General features: G+C 53.3%; 1 protein-coding gene across 2 annotated transcripts; it reads right to left on the bottom strand.

The window, feature by feature from the left end:
- Nucleotides 1–2,064: 2,064 nt before the first annotated feature.
- Nucleotides 2,065–12,212, bottom strand: ABHD6 (abhydrolase domain containing 6, acylglycerol lipase). Of its 2 annotated transcripts, none has more exons than XM_052679224.1 (10): nucleotides 12,124–12,212; nucleotides 9,731–9,797; nucleotides 8,047–8,189; nucleotides 6,276–6,435; nucleotides 5,957–6,070; nucleotides 5,620–5,752; nucleotides 5,126–5,283; nucleotides 4,447–4,501; nucleotides 4,053–4,153; nucleotides 2,065–3,312 (listed from the first exon to the last, which is right to left on the bottom strand). In XM_052679224.1, the coding sequence occupies exons 3-10, from the start codon at nucleotides 8,163–8,165 to the stop codon at nucleotides 3,136–3,138; spliced, it is 1,017 nt and encodes a 338-aa protein (XP_052535184.1). In that variant the 5' UTR covers nucleotides 8,166–8,189; nucleotides 9,731–9,797; nucleotides 12,124–12,212; the 3' UTR covers nucleotides 2,065–3,135. The 2 variants fall into 2 exon arrangements, with proteins under 2 accessions (XP_052535184.1, XP_052535185.1); XM_052679225.1 differs by having other exon boundaries at nucleotides 9,731–9,793; nucleotides 12,124–12,198.
- Nucleotides 12,213–15,393: the final 3,181 nt, after the last annotated feature.

The following is a 15,393-nucleotide window of genomic DNA, read 5'->3' as shown; positions in this document are numbered from 1 at the left end:
CTGCCCCTCGGCACAGTGGCATCCTTCGTGCGCAGGTGCCCCAGGAGCACCGAGGGGCTTCTGGTCTCAGCAGAACAAGTTAATGATTGAACCCCTATCCGAGCCGAGTTGTTTTTAAACCTCCACGTCGGGACGTGTCGAGTAGAAGAGAGTTTGACCCGAGAGCTGCCAGCTCCTGGGTGACGGAGCGGGGGTTCGGCCCTCTGCTGCGGGGCTGCGGGGGGAGGACAGCGGCCACTTCTCTCCCCTCGGCGGTCGCTTGCTGCCACCTGGTGCCACTTCACAACAAGTGCTGCAGTGGCGGCGACCGAGGCCCGGAGCCACGGGCTGCGCTGCGCCAACGCCGTGTCCTTTCTGCGGCATGGCAAGGGGAGAGCAAGAGAAGCTGCGTTTCTCCAGAGGGGTTTTTGTCGTGCAAAAAATGGCATCACCGCTACAAAGCTGGGGGACCTCCGGTTTAATGCAGCTCATGAGCTGGACGCAAATTCAGGGGATGCCCGACGTGTCCCAGCTCCATTGGAGCTCCGTGCAGAGCTGCAGGAGGGAGCTTCTTTCCCCGGGGTGAAAAGAGGGGAGTGGGTAATTCTGGAGCAGTGAAGGCACAATTCTGCTCTCACGTGCAGACAAGCAGCTGCACAGCAGCAGGCAGGTTTGTTCCAGCCCCGTGCATCACCCACTGAGTGCACCCAGCAGAGTCTGGAGTCCCCAGGTCCTCATTGCTGTGATACTTTTGTCACTTCTGAGATTGACACGGAATAAGAGTACCTGGCAAAAACACACGCCGTTGACCTTATTGATCTTTAGTTTTAATTCTGCATTAGGGGAGGTGAACTGATGAGAAGCAAATGCTGTCCTGGTGGGAGTAGCACAGGGATGAACACAAAGCCCAGCAGTGCTACAGGCAACGTGGCAGCACACCCAGAGCACCCACACAGCTGTTCCTTCCCCACATCACATCAAAAAGGAAAGAAAGAAAAAAGAAAGAAAGAAAGAAAAAAAATTGATACAGCAGCACATGAAGGCTGCATGTGGGTCCTACTCTGCAGGGCAAACTGAGCGCTTCTAGGAAGCAGCTCGATGCAGTGCCCCTACCTTAGCAGCGCATTCTCACAACTGTCTGCTGTGCAAAAAAGCAGCCCACTGAAACGCTGACCCTTCCTTGCCTTCCCCACGCTGGTTGCAGCAGCACACGCAGGGCTGGAGGGGCGCTGTGCCTCTCTGTGGGCGTCCCGTGCCACACGGGCAACAGGAACATGTCAGAGAATCTTATGTCCCAGAGTGCTCCCGACCTGGCTTCCCCAAGATAAACATGTTCTGCTGCCAGGAGGGTTGTGAAATGCCATGAGTCAGGGGAAGGTTCAGACAGTGGGAGAAGGGCTGCGGGGCAGCTCCCACGTGACACCCTGCACTGCTCAGCCCCACAGCAGCACAACACCCCGCTTTCCCCATAGCTGAACCAGATCCCAGATAGGAGCCCCACTGCCCGCTTCCCAGGGCCACGGCCTTACCTTCGGGTGATGGTTCTGGTTCCCAGGGGCAGCCCTTGGCACGCAGCAGCGTGGGGCTTTGCCAGCTCCCAGCAGGGAATAAGGGGTGAGGTGTCAGTGCCCATTTCCAGGTGCTCCCTATGCCCGTCAGTGCTCTCAGCTGCTGCCAGCCCCAGGAGAAAGGGCTGGGGGGTTCTGTCACCAGGCAGGAGCTGCCCCTGCTCCTGCAGCGATGTCCAGCTGCAGCCAGGAGGTGCCCATTGCCTGCTTTTACCATGTTTTAGTTTTTAAGTGCAAAGACTCAGCTCAAGTTGCATGGCCCCCAAGATTTTATTGTGCTTTTTGACTGTTCAGGGCTACTTCCTCTTAAAAAGGAAAAAAACAGCAACTTCACTTTTTATCTTAGAGGAGGTGAGCATGGAACTTTCCTGCTCATCACGATCTCTCTCAGTATTACCAGGTGTTCCTCATGGCAAAACCTGGAACTCATAGAAATGTGAGATGAAAGAAGAGAGCCCCAACACTGCCATTCCACACAGCTCTGTCTGTCCCAAAGGAAAGAAATCACCACATGGAGTGCTCTTTAAAGTCCTAGATTTTAATTGCCATAGAAATCCTCTGCAGACAGCAATCTGTGGCATATGAGAAACTATACTATACCCAAACATTTCTTTTCTGGCTTTTACCACATAAAACTATCAGTGATTTTTTTTTAATTACGTTTTTTTAAATCAACTCCTTTAGTAGAAACCATAACAAGCGATTAACAGGAAGTTGCTCATTTTCCAAAAGAACAAATGTTTCTTCTCTCAAAAAGAGCAGAGAAACCACTGGGGATTCCCAAATATATGTACAGGTACCTGGGCACGATGGCCATCACGCACCGGCCGGTTCCCCTCTTCCACACGTTTTCAGCACCGTCACCGTTCACAGAATTCACGGAATTCATTAAGAAATGTGTTCTTTACATCGGAGCATTCTGCAGCACAAGGGGACAGAGAAGAGCCACGACGCGCTCGCCCCGCACTCGCCCTCTCCCGTGGGCTGCTCACAGGCTGTTAAGGCATCACACATGCACAGGAGCTGCTCAGGGGTCTGAGGAAATCTGCACAGCCGATGTGTGAAGGCATTCACACTCACAGCCGTGTGACTTCCACGTGTTCTCTCTCATCATCTGAGCAAGGAAAGGAGCGCCGTGCCCAGAGCGCGGGGTTCGCACAGCACGGCAGCATGCAACGCGGTGGTCAGGGCTGGGAACACGGCGAGTCCTGCTCTGGGACACCTCCAGTCCCCTGCGTTTGTCAGAGAGTCCAGATGATGTCATTCACAACTGAGTGCCAGTGATGTGGGCAACGTGGGCTGCATAGGGGGCTTCAGCACACTGCGTGGCTAGCGGGTTGTGGTTTCTGCTCATTTCTGCTGTAACCTAGGAGCAGAAAAGGTTCAGGTCCTGTTCCTGCATCTATGTGGGCTGCTCAGAGGTCCTGGGTCGCTGTGTCAGCAGTGCTCTAGGTCGGTGTGTCAGTGACTTCTGCCTGCCTCAGGGACTTTGGCACGTTCACCACGGTTTGTACAAATCCCTGAGAACTCATCAATGCTTCGATGTGTTACAGCTCCGAGACACGGCCTCGGCACGGCTCCAGCCCCATCACGCCTGCTTCTTGCTGTTGCCTGTGCTGTGCAGCATTGCCAGGAACTCCAGGATGAGGTTTGCTGTCTTGCGCGGCCGCTCCACCACCACCGAGTGGCCACAGTTCTCCAGGATGGACACGTGGCAGTCTGGGATGGCACTTGCTAAGATGTCAGCACCAGAAACATCCAGGACCTGGACGTTGGAGAGAAAAGTCACTGCTGTAGCACTGGGCTTTACTGGCCATGGCAAAAACCCCATGGGAGATGCCTCTGCAGGCTCAGTCGAGATCATAGAATCACTAAGGTTGGAAAAGGCCTCTAAGACTATCTAGTCCAACCATCAACCCGTCACCCATCACCACCATGCCCACTAAACCTTGTCCCTCAGTGCCATATCTGCATGTTTCTTGAACACCTCCAGTGACAGTGCCTCCACCACTTCCCTGTTCCAGTGCTTGGCCACTGTTAATCAACAGCACAGGACACTGCCCACCACGCCTGCCAAAAGGGCTCCTTTGGTGCCTCAAACAGAAACAGACTGCGCAGCAGTGCACCACATGGCACGTTGCATTTGTCAACCCAACAAATGCTGATGCTGAGCATCAAAACAGATGCTGAGCAGGGATGCAGACATGGCCTTTGCAGTGCTGGTGGGGGAGGGCTGAGGCCGTGCTGTACCATCTCCCCAGGCTCTGCACTGGGTGCCAGCCTATGCCTGCACTTTGTCCCTTCCCCACCCTCCAGATATTCCTGTTCCTCCCCTTACAACCACATGGAACGATGCTTTCTCCTTGCCACCTGCACACAGAAGAGCACATCTCTCCCTGGTTGCCAGCACAACTCTACTGGCAATTTATTCCTCTTATTCCTCTTCCCAGATTATGTCAGACCTGGCAGCACCCAAAAGTCTGAAGCCAAGGGGCAGTCACAAACCTGGTCCTGCTTTCCCCAGATGACCTGCGTCGGTGCTTTGATCTTGTTCATGTTCTCATGGAGAGAGTGTCGGGACTTCTCATCCACAATTTCTAAAAACACTGGGGTGAACAGGGAGAGGGTAAGCCTATGGAGAAGGATGCTTTGCATGCAGCCCCGTGACATGGAGAACCAGCTCACAGGCAGGGGTGGTGGTGGCATTCAGCACCTCCACCAAACCGCAACAGAGGCATTTTTCAACCCCACCTCTGCATAGACATCAGTATGCATTGGACCAGCTGGGAGGATGAGGACAAAGCAGCAGCCCCATTGCCTATGCACCCCTAAAGCCATCCACCCCACTGCCCTTCGGGCTCTCAACAGGGGGCAGCCCAGGGACACAGGACACACTTACATTTTCGGTAGAAATCGTTGTGTGGGATGCGGACGTCCACCAGGCCCTGAAGGATCTGCAGGGGAAGAACAGGGACATGCTGGGGGGCTGCACCTCGTATGGGGCCAGCAGTGTGCCTGCCCCACCACCAGCTGGCCCACTGCATGTCTGGCTGTCACATCAGCACTTGGGTAACCAGCATTTCACCAGAAACTATTTCAGCCTTTTGTAATGTTAACCACATTTTTCTCCCATGGCTGGCAGGCTGTCTGTTTCAGCCATGACTCTGCTTTTCTTCCTTCTTTTGCCAAAAAAATTGGTCTTGGCATGACTTCACATTTTTTTCTTATTCTCCAATCTACTCATCCCAGACTTCCTAAGGAAAACCTGGCTAAATAGCGAGCTCCTTGCCAAGTTCCTCTCACCTCACAATGCCGTGATTAACATTTCCATAGCTTCTGCTAAAAAAGCAACAAACAGTTCCCCTCCAGGCCAGACAATAGCCTTCTTTATTTATTTAGTGCTTCCTGACAGCCATATTTATTGAGAAACACTTCTGTTTCACGGCCTGCTGCTGGAACTCTTGAGCCTCACGCAGGGTTATTCCAGCCGGCACTGGCAGAGGGCAGCAGGGAGGCGCACAGGGAAGTTGTCAGCAGGCAGATCCGGGCCGCCCCAAAATCCCGCCCCTGGTTCTCACCTGCTGTGGCACCTTGAAGCGAACGTAGGAGCAGAGCTTCAGCATGTCGGCCATCTCTTCGGGTGTGGAGGGAATCAATGGGATCCTGTCGGTGCGCTCGGACTCCTTCAGCTCCCGGAGCATCTTGACAAACTTGCTCTCGTTGAAGCTCGGCAACCCTGGGGCAAAGAAGCAGCAGTGAGCACAGTGCAACGCAGCACAGCCCCCAGGAGAAGCCCCCTGTCCTGCATGGGCTCCTGCACCCATCTGCCCGAGGCTTTAGCTCCAGCTGGGCAAACTGCAGAGCTCTGGAGAACACCAATCAGGGCAGGGCTTTTAATTCCTACCGTGAGCTCTGTGCCTTGCCAGAGAATTTCAGACTATGTATATGAACCGTTTCAACAAATTTTGTACTATGTGATGTGCAAGGACACTTTAGCACCAGCACTACTCAAGGTTCTTGCAGCAGCTCCTGCTCACTCTCCTCCATGTTCTGCCTGCCCCATGTTACTCACCTGCAGGACAAATCAGAGTCAGGCTGCACACATCCTCTGGGTACTGCGCGGCATAAACCCCAGCAACATTCCCACCCATGGAGGTGCCGACGAGGTGGAAGGGCCTCTTGTTAAGCTTGATGCACTCCACAAACTGCACAGGAGCAGAAGGAGCATTGTTAGGGCAGAGGAAGCAAAGGTGTGGTGACCTTAGAGAAATTCACACCAAAACCATGAGGCCAGTGGACTGACCCGGCAGCCTGGGCACAACTGGGGAGGGAGTGGGGCCACGCGGGTACCAGCATCCCTTACATCCCTCATGCAGCAGGAGTGGCAGCAAAGCACCAAGAAACTTTACCTGGTGGATCCTCTTTGCTTGTCCCATAATGGAGTAATCATCCAAGGCTGAGCGTGTTGTGCCCTCGTGCCCAGGCAAGTCAACGCACACCAAGTGCAGGTTCTTGGGGAGGAACTGCCAAAACAAAATGGGGTGATCATACCAATAGGAAGGCAGATTTGCACTCATAGGGATGAAAAGGTTCCACTGAATAACAGCCACAGAGCAGAGGGTATTCCTAGTACGTTATAGTGATTATCATAGCCCATATGCTTCCACACCACCCTTGAGCCCCAGACTATTAACTCACTAAACAGCTACAAGAAAACTGGAGTCCCACCTTGACTATGGACAGCCACATGTCTTTGTGGCCTGAGAAGCCATGTAGCATCAGGATAGATGGCCGGTACCCAGGTCTTCCTCTATAGGAATAACAAAACTGATAGCTGTCGTCATAGTTTATGTATTTGACCTGCATGCCCAGGGCTCGACGCCAGTACCTGGAAACAAGGAGAAAACAACTCCAGGAGCAAGACCAGGGCACAGCAGGACCCTTTTCCCATATGCCACCTCAATGGCCTTTGAAAATGTGTTCAGATACACACACCAGCACTCTGTTGGTGACCGTCCCCTGCCCAGAAGATACCAGCCTGACCCCACAGAAAACTATTCCTCAGGAAGCAGACAGCTCCCACCAGAGCAGGCCTGCAGCCTGGCTAAAGATGCTGCAGTAAAACTACCAGCCAGAGGGGACCTGGGCAGAGATTATCTGTGACACTTTGGACAGATGCTGTGTGCGTGCAGTCAAAGGCCATGGAGTAGGCACGGTTTGCCTGCATTTCCCCTACAGTCAAAAGTCAGAACAACTGCTGGGATCCTCCTGCAGCCAAGGTGCTTCCAAATACCTCCATGCACAATGTCAGAATTTACTTGAGACACAGAATCAAGGTCACCAACACTATGCTGGGCTGTCCTAGCTCTCTGCCCACTCAAAGCTTATGCATAGCACAATCCTCTTTTACCATAATCCCTTTTTTGAGGGAGTTAGTGGAACTTAAGTGATATCATGGCCGCGCATGGGTCCTACAAGGAGAGGCGAATTTCTCCCTGAATAAGTGTCTTAAGAGTGCTCGCCTCAAAGGCACCGGTGTAAACTGCTGATGGGCAAGTTGATAACATTTTTAGCAACTGATCCTGATGGATCAATTCAGCAGAAGACAAAATAATCTGTGCAAAGCTGAACTGATCTCCTGCAAGGTGTTAACAGGATCAGCAGCCACAGTTAAACCGCTTAACCCGTGGGCAGCAGCGGCTGACCCTGCTGGGCTGGCCCCAAGTACCCCTCAGCCTCTGTGGACACTAACAGAGAAGCATGATTGGTCTTCCAGGTCCTTGTGCTGTGGTATCTCAGTGATGGTGAGGAGGGAAATGAGCGATGGGAGAAGGGAGGGGTGTCCGGGGATGTGCCACCACCTTTCTGCTCTCATTCAGCTCATAATTCACAGCCTTGAAGGACATTGCGGCGGGCTCTTCTCTGTCTCCCCCCCAACACCACGAGGTGACGCTTTGCCCCGTGATGCCCAGCAGGGAGCTGCTGTTGGGTTGGTTTGCATTACCTCAACCCTCCCACCAGCTCCCAGATGCTTTGATCAGAGGGTTGCTATTATATACTCCATCAGAAGGACAGATTTAATCATGCTGTGTGGCTGAGCGGCAGGGCGGGATAACATCCTTCACTTACAAGAGGTCACTTTGATGGGGAACACCCCTGAGCCAGGCTGTGGGAGCCACCATCTGCCACCAGCACGTGATAGCAGCCATGTGGGAGGCCAGTGAGATGCTGCCCAGCTCCCTGCAGGAGCTTTCCTCTGCTACAAGCCCAGAAATGAAAGCCGACAACATGTTTATTGCTAATTTCCAGGGACAAATGGGATGAAGGACATAGCGCTGGCCTGCTGCTATCAGGAAGGACAGGATGCACGTAGCTAAGGAAAACCCCCCCTACACCCACAAGAGAGGAAGAGAATGGGGAGAGTCCTTTCTGTAACTGCCAGCACAAGGACAGCCCCTGCCCTGGAAGCTGAGCCCTATTTTCAGAGGGGAGCACTCACCAGTAGTAGATGCGGATGAGCGCAGAGGGCCACAGCAGGAAGGAGGCCACAAAGGCCAGGATGGGGATGGCCAGGGTGCCACCCGCAATGACGAACATGTTGAGCACATCGAGGTCCATGCTGCTCCTCTGGCCTGGCCCTACCTGGGTGCATTGAGGGATCAGGGGTTAAACACCAGAAACTAGACAAGGCTAAATGAAATCTTGGCAGCCAGGAGAAGAGGAAAATGGCAGGGTGCAAGGCAAAGGACAGCAATCAGGAGGGCAATAAAGTTTAAAGCTCAGTATGACTAATTATTACAACGTTCCCTACGGTGCAGATCCTTAAGGGCAATAAGCTCCAGGTGGGCACAGACCAAGGCACAGTGATGCAGGCAGCTCCCAGCCAGCCCAGCTGCTGCGATGCCCACCCACGAGGTGCTCATGGCCCTGCAGCTCACGTGCAGACCCCGCACAGGCCCTGCCTGTTCCCAAATCCCCAGCACACAGCTGCTGACCTAGAATCCACAGCCTGAGCCCAGCTCCAGGCTCATTACTGCTCTGCACAGGCACTGACTAATCAAGGGAGCAGAGCCTATTAGTGGTCTTGGGGAGGGATGGAAGGAACCTGGCAGGGTGCTCTTTGGCCACCAGCCCTTATCCGAGACATATTCATCCCTGTTCCTGATAGGGCACCAAAACATCCCCGTACTCCAAATGCCCAGGAGCCATTTTGTGCTTACTGCATTTCTCTGGATCCAGCACACCTCCCAAACAACTTCCATCAACGTCCCCCCAGGTATCACCAGGACAAGTGCCCACAGCCCTTTCTGCTCTCCCAGCTGCCAGCAGCAAAGATCTATTTTTCTCATTAAGGGATTAAACCCTGCCACAGACAGCCTTTAATTCCTGCTGCTCACCATGCTCACCTATGTCACGCCCCTTTCCTCAGCATTAGCTCTTTTGTCACACTTGGTTATAAAACAAAACACTTCCAGTGCCTGGTGTCCTCTCACCCATGTCTCCTCCTGCCCCAAATTTCCCCATGTCAGCACATGCAGATGTATTTCTGCTTCCTTTAGCATCCAGGCTGGCATGCTGTGCTGTGAAACAGGAACCAAAGCACCGCAGTGATATCCTCTCCCACACTGATGCTGCAATACTGAATCACATTACAAACACATGCTGTATGTGACCAAGATGAAGAGTTCACAAAAAGTCCACAGCAAAATCCAGCTTCCCACCTTCCCCAGGGAAAAAAAGAAGTAACTGTAATGCAAGGAATGCAGGAGATGTTTGCACCAGATCCCTCCTTAGCAGAGCCAAACATCAGCTACTTCCTCAAGCCTGAATGACACAGTTTTTCATTTCATTTCATTTCATTTCATTTCATTTCATTTCATTGTCATTTTGCAGGAAGATCTTTGCTCCCTGTGCTCCCTGCCTATAAACAAGTCCTTGGAGCAGCAGCAACACCTCAGCAGGGCTGCACAGCCCAACCCACCTGCCAGCAGGTTCGGCTGTGCTGCTAAGACAGGGAAGAAATGAAGCACAGAGTGCAGGCACTGCAGCCCATGAGGAAGACAAGTGAGCGGCAAGGACAGCACAGGGATGCAGTGGGATGGAGCCACTGCCTCAGCTCCTCTGCCTTCACCGCTCCTGGAAAGCAAAGCAAAAAGGGAAGAGGCATTCACAGCCTGGCTTACTCTCTAGAGATCACCTCCTCCTCCTCCTCTCGGCACAGGTCCTGCTTGCTGTGGGTGCTGTGGCTCGCTGTTGAAAGAGGAAAACAAGGTTAGGATCACCCTGCTGCTTTCCTTCTCCTTGCTGACCTGCAGCAAGGGAAGCAGCAAGTCAGAGATATTTAAGGCACCAGCTCCCCTTCCAAACTCATCATTGATGACTTCTGACTAACCTTTCCCCTGCTTGTATAAATGCAGAACTTTGTTCAACGTTGTGCCAGCAGGGCACTCATACCAACTGGGATCAAAGTGTGCACTACAGGTGCAGATAATGGGAAAAGCAAGCGTGGCCCCAGGCACCCCAATGTCATGGAGGGTTGCCTGGGAGCCCTTGGCTGCCTGCTGGAGGGACAGCTCAGGCTGAACAGTGAAAGTAAATGGGAACAGCCAGGAGCCTTGTGACTGCCACCTATTACTCAGCACGAGGCTGCAAGGGTTGTTGCAAACAGCGCAAAGCAAGGCTCCTGCCCTCATCAATTAACTCACAAACATCCATTAGGCAAGTCCGATAAATGCCTTGTGATGATGACAGCAGTAAGGCTGTGTAGCTGGCAGGGCATGGGATGCTGAACCAGGAACACCGGTTTGGCCTCTGCGTCCCATGGCTGCTGGGAGAGGGCTGGGAGACAGCCCAGAGCTGGGGTCCAGGCAGCCCAAGCAGGCACTGACATGTGCCAGAGAGGGAGGGGGCTGCAGAGCGCTGCAGGGACAATATGTCAGAGTCCCCAGAGCCACAGGCCAAAGGGACAAGTGGCTGATAGCCAGGTTGGAATCCTCATTAATATTTGTTCTCTTCCAAGCTTATTGGGGCACCCCAGGGAGGCCAGAGAAGATCCAGAGATGCAGCCCAAGTATACATGGTGATTTTTTTTTTTCCAAACCTCATGCAAGATGCAGCAGGAGCAGCAGCACACAGCAGTGTGTGGGATCAGAAACCTACATTTAGCTCAAAAACAAAACCCAAGCCCACGGATGTGAAAGCAGCTCACATCGTTTCCCAGGGAGACGGCGAGGCTTTGCACTGAGCAGTGCCTCTCATAGAGCAGCTTCTGAGGATGCTGCAGCAGGCACGGGGCGAGCCCCTGCGATGGGATGTGCACTGGCAGGGCTGCAGGAGGTGCAGGGGAACAGGGGGGTCTATGGCCACAGAGCCCTTGTGATGCACCAGCTGAGAAGCGATGCTGCCTGCAGCTGTGTGCACGGCTCCTCAAGGGAGCATTTTCACACCAAGAAATCCCCAGTGCACGCCGTTCTGCTCATCAGGTGTGTCAAAACTCAAGTAGAAAGGTTATGGGTCTGTGCCGGGCAGGGTTGGGCAGGCAGGGCTGCCTCCTGCACACCGCTCCCTGCGCCCACGGCTCCCTGTTTCTCCCCAGCAGCCCAACAGATTGTACATCTCCGAACATCCAAATGCAAAGAAACACTTTTAAGCATACTCTAATGGTTGCATGAAAGCGATTTTAAGATCCCACAGCAAAACCAGGGGGCTCCAGTGGGCTTCAGCAGCACAAACAGAGCCCCCAGGAGTCCCAGCTCATGGTGTAAGGAGAACCGGCGCCGTGCAAATAAACATCTCCCTCACAACTGCCTCCCCTGCCATCCCCAACAGCCAGAAAAACACTACTGACTGTCATCAATGACATAACTAACATTACGATTCCTCAGAGGTATGTTTCAGGGGGTGACCTTTCAGACACCAGTCGCAGCGAAGTAATAATTTCAGATCTATTTGTATTCGGACGATCTCTGTCCGTCAGCCAGCTCTCTGTCTTAATCCAGTCTCCGAAAGGCTGGAAGTAGGAAATGTGCCCTTTCACCTTCATTTATTTATAGACGGCAGAAATGAGATCATTATTTCTACAGCGCCGGTTCACAAAACACCCATCTCTGACCCACTTGCAGCTGCACAGCACGGCCCGGGGCCACGAGCCAGACCCCACCGCCACGCCACCCCCACCCCAATGCAGATGTCACGAGTGCACCCGGCCTCAGCCCCCTCCAGAGGACGGGCTCGAGGTGCTGAGGCCACCCCCACCCTCTCCCCTCATCCATATATCCCTCCCCAAAACCTGCTCCTGCAAAATGACGGCATCCTTCAGATAGCACAGCAGCACCGCCGCTCTCCTCCTCTTTGTGCCCCGATTTTATCTTTTAAATTGGAAGGAAAATTAACGGCAGTTTTTAAGCGTATCTTTACAAATTACTCCTTGCGTTCCGCTAAGGCCTTTCAGTCTCCTCCTCCCTCCATCCATTTCAGGGCCCGCGGGGCAGCGGTTCGGTATCCGGGTAAACCCCCCCGGTGCCCCTCGGCCCCAGCACCGCCCCCCCCCCCGCAGCTCCTCGCCCCCGTCTCTTACCGGGCCGGGCGGCGATGGCAGCGCCGAGAGAAACGCGGCGGCTCCGTTGCGCCCGCCTCCCCGCGCCGGTACCGGGAAGGATCCGCGGGGGCGCAGCGGAGCGCACGGGCGGTGATGGAAGGGGCGGTGCGAAGGGAGCTGCAGTGGGGGTGAAATGGGAGGTGGGAGGAGGTTGAAAAGGGGGTGCAAGGAGGGGAGGGGAGTGGGGTGGTAAGGGGGCGGGAAGGGGCTCGGAGGGGATGGAATGGGGTTGTGCGGTGGGGGGGAGGGGAGAATGGGGCAAATAGGGAAATGTAGTGGGGCTTCGTGAGATTGTAAGGAGGGACGTGACAGGGGTGTAATGGGACTTCATCTGAGGTGTAATAGGGCTGCAGAAGGAGTACAAGGGAGGGATGCAATAGGGGTACAAAAGGAGGATACAACAGAGCTGCAGTGGGGGTGCAAGCGGGGCATGCAATAGAGCTGCAGTGGGGATACAACAGGGGAGAAAGCTGGGGACATAGTGGGGCTTCCATGGGGGTACAAGGAGTGTACCAATGGGGGTGTGCAAGGGGATGCAACAAGAAGGTGGTGGGGTTAAAACAGGCTGCAAAGGGGCTGCGAGGTGGGTGCATGGGATGGGGCTGCAGCAGGTAGGATACAGTGGGGTGCACTGGGGATGTAAGGGAGAAAAAATATAATTGGGATATTTTATATATAAAGGGGATGCAGCAGTGAAAGGAAGGTGATGCAACAAGGCTTAAGAGAGGATGTGGTATGGCTGCATTAAAATATACTAGGATGGGTGCAACTGTGATTACATCGGGGTGAAGAGGGGAGTGCTGCACCTGAAACAGATTGCACAGCCCTCTTGCACCAGGAGAAAATGTAGTTAAATTGGAAATAACATCTCCTGAATAAATACAAGCAAATTGCAATGAATCCTCACCATATCTGTGCTATGGAAAAGCACATCCCTTTGGCCTGGCTGGCTGTGAGAGCTGCAAGAGGTGCTGTGCAAAGGGCTTTACAGGTCGGGGTTACTGCCAGAAACACCAAGTGTTTGATAACATGAGCTGCCAGAAGACATTCACGAGACCACGCACAGGTGAGTTAAGCAGTCAACCCAGCTGTGCCAGTAAGTGTCATAAACCAAACCTGTGTTTGCTAATAGGGCTGATGATGCTTTGGGTAGGTTTTGTAGAGCTTTCATCTAAAGGGATTCCCAGCAAAGTTAGACTGAGCAAAGAGCTTTGGCTAAGGTGCCCTAAGCAGAACGTGAGGCATTCCACACTGTTCTAAGCGCTGTTTGTGGCCCTGTTTGTTTGCACAGCCCTCCTGTGCCAGGCGCAGGGCTGGGAGCAGCCCAGAACATATCCTGTGGGACATGTGCAGATGTGAGCAATGCAACAGGCGTCAGTACAGATCACCCAGAAGGAACACCCTGTGATGAACCACCACACTTAGAGCAGGGAAGCCAGAGCAGAGTGGGTTTGTGTTGAACCATGGTGTGAGATAACTGAGGAGCTCCCACATCCCGTGCTAATCTGCTCTGCAATCCTAACATCAGTGCGTGGCCACGGCCCAGGGAAAGACGTCACTGAGTGCCTGCTTCGGTCGCAATGAGAAAAAGGAGAACTTCAGCCCCCCTGAGCCACCACTTGGGGATGGGCACAGCATGGGGACGCAGCCTTAGTCCTCAGAAAGGGGGCAGAAAGACCGTCACAAACTGCCTTGTTTCCCATAGGAATGTGAAAACTCTGCTGTACCCAGGCCAGGAGAACCAAGGCTTTGGCTTCCCCAAGCTGGAGGGCAGCGTTGCTTCACCAGACCAAAAGCTTCCATGCTATTTCCCACCACTGGGTCACACAGAGAGCAAGGCGAGATGATTCGCACCCACAAGTGGCAGCACGCCGCTCTGCCACCATGAATCACCATGCTGGGGTGACAGCCCCATCTGTTCCCACTCCTGGTGCAACGCTGTGAGCAGCCCGGGGCAGCAGATGCCCCTGGCACATTCAGGCCAGCTGCAAGGAGCACCTTGCCCTGTGGCACACGGCCAGCAGCCAGCTGCTGGGATTACGGTCCCTGCTCAGCCCCAGGGCAGCTCCCAGCACAGCCCCAGGCAGTCGCCCCTGTGCACTTCCCATTGCACAACCTGGGAGTGCAGCCACAACCAGCTCCTGGCTTCTGAAATGTTACCCAGCGAGAATTCCCATTGCCTATTAGCAGCTTTGAATAATATTTTTTTAACTCTGCTCAAAGGCCTCGCGTGCATTATGCGTGTTGTAATTATATCCTTCATTGCTAACAATTGCTGTGCGCTAATTGTCACAAAAGCTTGGTGATTTAGTGGCTGGAATGCCTTTATGGACCTGTAGTCCTGAAGTAACCAGCGTGTGCCGTGTGTTTCCTTTCATTTCATAGAATCACAGAATGGCTTAGGTTGGAGGAGACAATGTACTTCAGGTGGGGCTTCACGAGGGCAGAGTACAGGGGGCAGTCCCCTCCATTACCCTGCTGCCACACCTCTGTTGATAAAGCCTAGAGGACAGTGGTGCTTTCTGGGCTGCAAGAGCACACTGCTGGCTCATGTACAGCTTTTTGTCTCCGAGAACCCCCAAGTCATTCACATGGCTGCTCTCAAGGAGTTCTCACAGCCTGTACTCCTATCTGGGATTGCCTCAACTCAGGTACAACACTTTGGATTTCACCCTGTTAAATCTACTTAGATTCTCATGTGCCTACTCTTCAAGTGTGTCCAGGTTCCTCTGGATGGCATCCTTCCCTTCTGTCCTCCCTTCTGTTCAGTGAGCTGCACCTCTCAGCTTGGTGTCATCAGCAAACTTGCTGAGGATACACTCAATCCCACTGTCTACATCATTATTAGAGATGAGGAAGAGCTCTGGTCCCCAGGCAACCCCTGGAGGACACCACTTGTGACTGGACTCTACCTGGACATAAAGCCACTGACAACAACTCTGGCTACAATCATCCAAACAATTCTTTATCCACCAAATAATCCAGCCTTTGAATCCACTTTTCTTCAATTTAGAGATAAGAATGTGATGTGGGACCATGTCAGAGGTTTTGCAGAACTCCAGGTAGATGCAATGAGTTGCCCTTCTTTTGTCCACCAGTGCTGTCTCTCCATCACAAAAGGCCAACAGACGGGTCATGCACGATCTGTCCTTGGTGAAGCCATGCTGGATGTCTTGGATAACTTCTTAATCTCACACGTGAAAGACGAGCACCCCAAGTTTTGCACCTCAGCTATGTAGCCTTGCTCAA

The sequence above is a fragment of the Tympanuchus pallidicinctus genome, unplaced genomic scaffold (genome assembly GCF_026119805.1).
Source record: "Tympanuchus pallidicinctus isolate F22 unplaced genomic scaffold, pur_lepc_1.0 scaffold17, whole genome shotgun sequence".
NCBI classification, from domain to species: domain Eukaryota; kingdom Metazoa; phylum Chordata; class Aves; order Galliformes; family Phasianidae; genus Tympanuchus; species Tympanuchus pallidicinctus.
The sequence above is the reverse complement of the archived record's forward strand: the minus strand, read 5'-3'. Positions and strand labels throughout refer to the sequence as shown.

Coding starts and splice junctions, on each gene's coding strand:
- ABHD6 (XM_052679224.1), bottom strand. CDS start 8,165: ATGGACCTCGATGTGCTCAACATGTTCGTCATTGCGGGTGGCACCCTG. Junction 5,753..5,956: donor AAGCAAAGAGGATCCACCAG/GTAAAGTTTCTT, acceptor GCTCCTGTGCAG/TTTGTGGAGTGCATCAAGCT. Junction 4,502..5,125: donor GCTTCAAGGTGCCACAGCAG/GTGAGAACCAGG, acceptor CTTCCCCTGCAG/ATCCTTCAGGGCCTGGTGGA.